General features: G+C 44.8%; 1 protein-coding gene across 1 annotated transcript in view; it reads left to right on the top strand.

Moving 5' to 3' along the window:
• The first annotated feature begins 1,056 nt into the window (after positions 1 to 1,056).
• Positions 1,057 to 9,608, top strand: part of LOC126418928 (serine protease inhibitor I/II-like) — a 38,398-nt gene continuing 29,846 nt past the window's right edge. Inside the window, exon 1 of the mRNA XM_050085954.1 lies at positions 1,057 to 1,193. Coding sequence (XP_049941911.1) covers positions 1,118 to 1,193 — 76 coding nt within the window. The 5' untranslated portion in view covers positions 1,057 to 1,117. The remainder of the gene's footprint in view (positions 1,194 to 9,608) is intronic.

Raw genomic sequence — 9,608 nt, 5'->3', positions numbered from 1 at the left:
GGGACATAATTGGTGGCCGGATAACCTTCCGCACACCACGATGACTTACGATTAACGTCACTAAATATGTTGACAATGAGGAGGGAAAGTAATGACAGTACTGCTAGAAGTGCCAGAATGTGCAAACAGATATTGACAAGCAGATCCTAAGCTATTCTATCTTCGTCTCCACTCCTTGGATTAGGCAATGTTGCCTATTCCGTCTTCAGAAGATGTCCGAATATCGGTTTCTTGGTGTTCCCAGACATCCTGTTCTCTTAGGCCTGCAGTACAACACTCTTCTTGGGACCCTCTCCTTAGGCATTCTGTCAACATATTTTATGTACTAATTTCTATAGCTTACAATGTCTTCTCCCAAAGAGCTCATTCTTAATCCTTCCCTTGTTTTTTCATCTGAAATTTTATATGAAGGGGATCATGCTTTTTTTGGTTTTTTGTGTTTTTGCCCTTAAGAATCTCAATTCGGTTGCTTGTATCTTGTTTTTACCAGTGTGTGAGTGTCCATTTTTCAGATCCACAGAGAAAAGGTGGCACACCATTGTTACTAATTTTTAGGCATCTATTTATTGTACCGCATTCATTCTGGAACATGCGTAATTTTAAAAATAAATCCTTGTCTCCCACTGCTGTATTTCCAGAAAATATAATCCGAAATCTCTTTCCAGACGGTATTTCGCAAATGCGCCCCGTACTAACCATATACACGCGGAGTAGCAGCAGGTTAAGCACCTCCGAATACAGCAGTCCTTCTTGCAGCGAAGATGTTTTCAGACAGCAACTTACGGTCGGAATTCCCAGTTGCGTTTGGAGTAACTTTGAAGTAGCGTGACGTGTGGAGTACTGTATCCTGGTCAAACAGCGAGGGGCCGACTCGCTTGCCGCCCAGTGATCTGCTGCACAGCCCTCTACAATGACGTTTCGCCAGTCATCACACCACTTCAGCAGTTCTGAGAACGGCAGGCCTCCACGGCTGGGGGGGAATCCCTGTGAGCTCAGTAAGCAGCTGCAGACACGGGTAAGCCCCCTCCAGAGGCGTTGACGACGCCAGATATAAAAGGCAGAGTGCGGTTCGTTAAGGTGTTGTTAGTGTTCCGTAGCCGCTACCGACCGCAACGCCATGAAGATCTCTGCAGGTGTGGCCGTCGCCGTTTTCGCCGTCCTGGCGCTCTCGTCGCTCGTGGAAGCCCAGAGAGGTGAGGCTGTCTCACGAACCGTGCCTGACCTCTGTCAGATTGAAACGGCTAGAAGCAAGCGAATTAAGAACTCTCCGGGAAGTAATATCTTGTCTTCTTCCGAGGGTAATGTCCTAAGCATAATGTGAAGGACAATCAAAGAATTTAAAATCAAAGATGTTAAAATAGTCGAGAATAAACTGAGTGAAAGTCCAAGTCCGCAACAGCGGTTTATTGTGTTTTTATGTATACAATGCATTTTTGGACCATCAGCTGTTTTTATTTTAAACCCAATTCTACCGGTTTCGGTCTTGGACCATCTTCAAGGATGAAGTGTTAAAATGATTTAAGCCACCATGCTGCATAAGTCATTACTTAAAATGTATAGTGCATGGTATTAATGTAGATATATGAGACAGGACGTTAAAAGCAAACATCCGAATTCTAAATGTATACCGTACAACTCGAATGTTTGCTTTTAAAGTCCTGTCTCATATATTTGCATTCATGGCATGCATTACACCTTTTAAGTAATGCCTAATGCAATATGGCGGCCTAACCATTTTAGCCCTTCATCCGTGAAGACGGTTCAGTACCGAAACCGGTAGAATTTGAGTTTAAAATAAAAACAGCTGATGGTTAAAATATGCATTTTATACATTACTTAACTGCGTTTGGCAGTCATCACCCAAAAACGTTTATTGTGTTTTTCCCTCTATGACAACCTGTTTCATACCCTGGAGATATATCTCCGGGTCATATAAAACTAATACTTCATGGGCCACGACTTCCAACGTGCAAGCACGCAGCCGGCCGGTGTGGCTGAGCGGTTCTAGGCGCTTCAGTCTGGAACCGCGCGACCGCTACGGTCGCAGGTTCGAATCCTGCCTCGGGCATGAATGTGTGTGATGTCCTTAGGTTAGTTAGGTTTAAGTAGTTCTAAGTTCTAGGGGACTGATGACCTCAGATGTTAAGTCCCGTAGAGCTCAGAGCCATTTGAACCATTTTTTGCAAGCGCGCAGGAAAGATTGTCACTCCTCAGTAAAGCCACGGATGAACCGGCAGGTGGGCGTAAAAAAATGGTTCAAATGGCTCTGAGCACTATTGGACTTTACATCTAAGGTCACCAATCCCCTAGACTTAGAACTACTTAAACCTAACTACCTTAAGGACATCACACACATCCATTCCCGAGCAGGATTCGAACCTGCGACCGTAGCGGTGGCGCTGTTCCAGCCTGTAGCGCCTAGAACCGCACGGCCACTGCGGCCCGCAGGTGGGCGTCCTATCGAACCGTGCATGACCAGTAAAAAAAAAAAAAAAAAAAAAAATATCAGACGCCCACCTGCCGGTTCATTCATGGTTTTACCGAGGAGTGCACCTTGGAAGCCGTGGCCCATGAAGTATTACTTTTATATGACTTGAAGGTACACCTCCAGGGTATGAAACCTGTTGTCAGTGACATGGCCCCCGCTGGCGTTAGCTGGGATAAATACCGGGAAAACATCAGACAACGCCCGAAGGCCAATGCTTTGAATGCGTGGAAGTTGATTTTAAAACTTTATTAACTTGATTTTAAAATAGTAAGTGAAGATTCGTTATCTTGAACAACAAGGTCCTGAATATAGTTTGTTAATGAAAGTTCCTTAAGTGTTATTTTAACAGATCAAAGAACAGCTCTCAGCATCAATTTACAACGCTTGAAACTCAAAATACCTTTTTAAGCGAAGGAAAAAAAAATACAAATTTAATAATGCAAGGTTAAATAAAAGATTCTTACACCACATCAATATCCAAATTTTCGTAGATATCATCTGCGATCTCTAAAGGCAATAAAATATTGATCACAAAATTTTTAATTAAAACGACTTACATGCAATAAAATCTGATCACTATCAACGTACGCTCAAACCCTGTAGCTTCTACGATGCGCACCGTATCACAAAATGCTTTCCTTCCTTTTAAACACTTTACGCCATAAACCTCCTACATGTGCTGCATTCTACTCCCAACGAATTATGACAAATAATTAAGCATAGATGTTACAATTAACTAGGTATGGAATCTTTTCCTTTCGAAATAAATAAAAAGCACAAAAATCAACTCTTAATCTCAGTAATTACATCCGTTAAAAGAATATACAGTACATATCTCTTGATTTCGTCGTGGTCATGCGCTGTTGTGCACCGTGCTCTCCTTCAGGATCACATGCGGCACGGGAAAGATTTTCTGCGATCTATAAAACATTAACAGGGAGCAACCAACTTACACGAATTGAATACTGGGATTTTACGTCGATGTGGGGGCGGCTCGCAAAACTTAAAACGGGCGAGGGAGTAGATGTGGTACTAGTGAACACTTAGACTATACCGCACCGCACCACGCAGCAGTACGGTGGAGTAGACAAGAGAAACCAACAACTGTTGCAAGGCAACCTCAGCAAGACAGTAAGAAAATATATGGGACTTTAAACTCTTGGTGGGAGGGGGGGGGGTGTCACACCAAACCACAAAATGACGCCCCAAGCTAAATAATGGAAATACTATCGGCGATTTCGCCATGACAAGTAGAACTGTAAAATACCATAAGAAGTGAACTGCAATTAATATGATTCATAAGCGTCCGACTGAAAAGCTCCCAAGTCAATCTTTACCTTACTACAAACACTTAACGGCGCTTCTAAAATTCACTCATGGACACTACCAGAGTGTCAGTTACTCGTTTTAACTGTAGGTAACAGAGTTTAACACGCTGGGGCCAACTTAGGTTTCTTAATAAGACAAGAAGTGATTCAGTCCTTCACTTGGTTCCACCTTCGACCCCAAACAGTCATTTACTTTAGAGCAGCTAAATAGATGACAATGCTGGTATCAACGCTCTCCTCCCAAGCAGTGCTCTAGCTGGACACTGCAGTACCGAAGCAAAGCTTACACCACTCACAAGTCTGATATACGCGCCACCAACATTAACCACTTTTAGAATTCTTATGTTCACCTCATACACCAAACTTGCCGTAATTCTTCGTTGGAATCCAAGGGCAGAACCAAGAAATCACTTTTCAGCCCTTGAATAACCACACGATGATCGCCGTCTGGACAACATCGGTGCTCCGCACCAGGATCTTCCAGCCCACGGCATCGTCCGCAACCGACTGCTTCTGCGGGGCCCCCCGACAAAGCGGCCTCACCTTCCGACATCGAAGTCGCTCCTCACGCACCGGCCGGCCGTTGTGGCCGAGCGGTTCTAGGCGCTTCAGTCTGGAACCGCGCGACCACTACGGTCGCAGGTTCGAATCCTGCCTCGGGCATGGATGCGTGTGATGTCCGTAGGTTAGTTAGGTTTAAGTAGTTCTGAGTTGTATGGCACCGATGACCTCAGATGTTCAATCCCTTAGTGCTCATAGCCATTTGAAGCATTTGAACCTCACGCACCGTCCGGAACTATCTCCCTGCAAGCCCCTTCTTCCTCCTTTTGTCCGCCTCGCTGCGCGAGGGAAACAGATTCGCCAAAGATATGGGGCGACCAGAGCCTCCAATCCGATCTCGATATTGACATCGCGGCGAGTACTGAGAAAGCAGGTGGTAAAAAAAATAAAAAAAAATAAAAAAATAAATAAAAACAAAAAAAATCAGCAAGCCGTACCGGCTCAGTCACATAGGTAAAATCACATTAAACCGCTATTGGCGGACTTTCACTCAGTTTATCGTAGCCTATTTTGCCATCTTGGATTTTAAACTGTTTGATTGTCCTTCACATTATGCGCAAGTTCCTTAGCTGTGGTTGCCTCCCATACGATTGTTTCTAAAGTCCTGAAAGTCAGCATGAAATTCGCGAATGGTAATGTTGACGTACCCAACTAATACTCTTGCATGATGGGATATATGATTGTTATATGTTCGTTTGAGCTTATGACACATAGGTCTTGAACGTCTGTACTATAATCTTTTAATGGTTCAAAGGGCTCTAAGCACTATGGGACCTAACATCTGAGGTCACCAGCCCCTAGACTTAGAACCACTTAAACCTAACTAACCTTAGAACATCACACACATCCATGCCCGAGGCAGGATTCGATCCTGCGACCGTAGCAGTCACGCGGTTCCGGACTGTAGCGCCTAGAACCGCTCGGCCACCGCGGCCCGCAATCTTTTAATGAACGAGTGCGATAGAAAACAGTAAAACAATAAAAAAAATCTGTGAGAAATAAAACATAACATCTCACTCAACGCTATGTCTATACATTCTAAAATCACTTTTATTGTTAAAAGCACTTTTATTGTCATTTCCGAAAGTTTCAGCAAGAAAAAGAATTTCAGTGGAGGGATCACTGGACTATGAAATGTTGAGCGAGCCACTCTGCAAACCTGAAAAGAACCACAGCCTAAATGCTTCAGCTGCATCCGGGACAGTAAGTAACATTTCAGAAGGAGGAGAAGATCGGTCTTTAACATCCCGTCGACAACGAGGTCGTTAGAGACGGGCGCTTTTCGCGGTAACAGTACTTTATAATTAGCGTCCACCAATGCACGTTGCGATTGCACACTCAAGGCGCCCATTTCTCACACTCGAGCGTCGTGCTGATATCTTAGAGATGAATAGACTGGCACAGGAGAGAAACTCGTGGCGGGCCGCATCAAACCACTGAGAAGACTGATGACTCAAAAAAAAAAAAAAAAAAGATCTGTCGTTTTTAAACTCTGGTGAGAGGTAGTTGCAGCACGGTTGCTGGTTCTGGGTGGTATGGCTGCCCATTGGTTGTTGTCCAGCTTTCAGCGGGAAAGTGGTTTTTTGCAGCTGAAGTTGAAGATGATCCCTATGTTCAGCACGTTTCTCACAACGGCAGCCGGCAGCTGACTGCGGGGGGGAGGAGGGGGGGGAGCAGAATCAAGTACTCACGGCGACAGGTGGACAGGTGAAACCGCTGACATTCACTGCACCATGCGTAGAGTACCCAACAGCAACCTCTGGCGTACCAGAGCGTGATAGCGACCAAACGCGCTGAAATCGTTCGGCTCCCCCATACAAGCTCGACTGTATTTGGGGTGATGTCATCACTGTCACTTGAAAAGCTGAACTTTCTGTATTCGCTGTTCCCAGCGAAGAGCTCTTTCCGCAACTTAGCAAGTGTCTCACATTTTATCGCTCATGAGTGTTCATAGACATTCTGACAATGTCGTATCTGAAATGATTTAAGGAAGTCATGAATGACAAAATTAATACAAACATCAAGGCTCAGATTGTGGCAGCTACTGAAACAATAGCGAACAGAGGTACAGAACAGAAGCATACTAAGCGATAACTCATCCATTATGTCTATCACAACAATTTACATTCTTATCAACAGAAAATACACATATAGACAAGCACAAACACACACACACACACACATACATAGAGGCATAGATAAATACACATAGGTTACGATGACAATCAATATTACCAATTTCCACACATCTCTCCCAAATCCTAAAGTGCCTCCCTCACCACGCACAATCGTACACACACGCTACAAAAGTACAGAAACTGAACTGCATGTAGCCACCATAACACAGACAAATGACTATGCCAGCACACATCGCAAAAATTGATAATACTGGAAACTGTAAAAGCACACTGTCAACAAATATAAAAAGAAAGAACATTAGTGAGAAACACCATTAGATCTAAAAACACGTGCACACAAATTTTCATAATGGGACCTCCTAGACTGTAACAGGGTGGATAACCATAGTGTTACATATGCGAAGAAACAGCCACACAAAATCGCAAATGGAACAAAAGAATTTGGAATCTTAAGTAAAAAACTGCCAAAATACTTTTTCTAGGCCGATAATAGGAGACAGACGGAAAGAAAGCTGCAAAACAGGAAAAGGCTTGTATTTATTGGATCGTGTATCTAGTATGTACATGTAGTAAAAAGCAAAATATATGTTAGAGCAGTGGTTTCTAACATGAAGTAATTATCTATTGAGCGGTAAAATGAAATTTTCGTTGGGATAAAAAAAAAAAAAAAGATTCAGTTACGTTCCGGTCACGATATCAAACACTTTTTGGAAGATCATCACGATTATCACTATTTTGTAAGATGGTGCTATTAACTAGATTTTTTATTTAATAACTAACATTAACGCGTGTCACAAGGTGATGGAGATTACAGCTTGCATAACGAATGTATGAGCAATATCTTCCTCACAAAGTCCAATCACTACATATATACTCTTATCCATGGTAGAAAAACCGAGATATAGACACTGATTGACAATCGCTAACGAACGACTGACACTGCTAAGGAACAACTGCCAGTTTCTACAGAACAATCAACAATTGATGCGGAGTACACAATCAATGATGACAATAGGAAGTGTATTGCTGGGACGTGTTTAATGCCACGAAGCCAGTGGACAAACGCTCTATGTGCATTCGACCGTTCATGCACTGTGGTGTTTCAGGAAGATTGTTGTGGAACCAATTAGTGCAACATGCCGTTTGCCACGGCAGTGCTTCTCCGAGACGTCATTTGAATGCTTACGATCGTGGACGAGCAGTTGGACAGATCGAAACCGTGCAAAGTGTCACTATTGTGACCACAGTAATGAGTGTGTTCAACAGTGCCATCTCATGATTAAAAAAGGGCGCTGAAGGTGGAAATGCTATGCAAAAGCATGCCGTTATCGTAGACGGCCCACCACACAGCAAGAGAAGCGATACGAAACCCTAATGTAGAAAAGGAACATACTTGTCATTCTTAGTCAGATCGCACCTACTAACCGCTACTGCTAGACATGTCTCGACTAGAACCATTTCGCAGCGGTTAATTCATGCTGGTATGGATGCTCGGAAGTATGTTAAGTGATCCACTTCAACAAGATCATCGTCGAGAAGAAGTTTGTTGGTGTAGGGAGTGTGTTGGTTGCGGTCTACGACAGTGGTCTAGAGTGACGTTCTGTGACGAATGTGCCGGCCGGAGTGGACGAGTGGTTGTAGGCGCTACAGTCTGGAACCGCGCGACCGCTGCGGTCGCAGGTTCGAATCCTCCCTCGGGCATGGATGTGTGTGATGTCCTTAGTTAGGTTTAAGTAGTTCTAAGTTCTAGGGGACTGATGACCACAGCAGTTAAGTCGGGCTCAGAGTCATTTGAACCTTTCCTTTTTTTTTTTTTTTTTTTTTTTGTGACGAATGTCGCTGCACTGTGGCAAGTGGTTCTGGCCATCAGTCTGTGTGCAGAGAGAGGGGAATACGCTAAACATCACATAATTTTCATGAACGTCATCGATATGGCCTAGGCGCTGTGGTGCTAGTAGGCATTATGCACCATGGCCAGACGCCGTTGCATATCTCTGAGCGAGGTAACGTTACAGCACAGCGGTATCGCAGGGAGATTCTTCTAGATCATGACCGTCTGTTCAGAGGTGAAGCAGGTCCCTCAGAGAAACAGGAATCGATTTAGTAGAGATAGGGGATCCAGTATTTCAATCAGATTTTAAGAGAGATTTGGAGGACTTAACAGCCGGCCGTGGTGGCCGAGTGGCTCTAGGCGCTTCAGTCCGGAACCGCGCGACTGCTACGGTCGCAGGTTCGAATCCTGCCTCGGGTATGGCTATGTGCGATGTCCTTAAGTTAGTTAGGTTTAAGTAGTTCTAGGCTCTAGGGGACTGATGACCTCAGATGTTAAGTCCCATAGTGCTCAAAACCATTTTTTTGGAGGACTTAACGTCAAATGCGTGAGAAGGGATAGATAACAGTGAGCCGTGCGCGGCTCGTGTTCATGCCATTTATTGTTTGTCATCTTCTTTTACGGCACTGCCGCCTCGTTTACTTATTCCATTTACTGGTGTCACAAACTTATGCCTTACTTGCCCGTGAGTGGCAGCAGCAGCGCTTATCGATAAGTGCACTGTCGTACCATCACTGGAGCGACCGATAGTATTTCTGGGTCGTCGTCTGTCTGGAAGTCAGCGTCGGGGACGGAGCGCCAGTGAAGTGCTGATAGACAGTACTTGCCGACCGCTGGGGAAACACTTGAACTGTCCGACGGAAGGAGACTGGAGCGGGAACGACCGCTGGTTGGTCGTACGGCCGGTCGTCTCATCGGCCGACGTGTATTTGGTCTTTTGGCCGTTTCCGTGTGTGAGGCAGTCGGTCGATTGGGGCAGAGCACCGAGGAAGTCTCCGTGGCGCGTAGTCAGGCCGGAGCCGCTGGCAGTGTGCACGCGTGGTTGGAGTTGTAAGGCGTTTCTTGCGGGGGTTACGAAGTTCGTCGCCCACCGATCCAGGGGCTCACTGTACCTGTATGATAGCCTCAGCTGCTATCACATCTCTTCGTTTGATCCTGGTTGTAGCTTTCTGGGAGATTCCCGAGAGCAACACCGTGTATGAATTGAAGCCGGCAAGAATTGCAGTTGACTCCCTGTGTGGTGTTTAACTTAATTTAATTCA

This window comes from Schistocerca serialis, chromosome 9 (genome assembly GCF_023864345.2).
Source record: "Schistocerca serialis cubense isolate TAMUIC-IGC-003099 chromosome 9, iqSchSeri2.2, whole genome shotgun sequence".
NCBI lineage: Eukaryota > Metazoa > Arthropoda > Insecta > Orthoptera > Acrididae > Schistocerca > Schistocerca serialis.
This window is presented reverse-complemented; position numbering and strand designations above follow the sequence as displayed.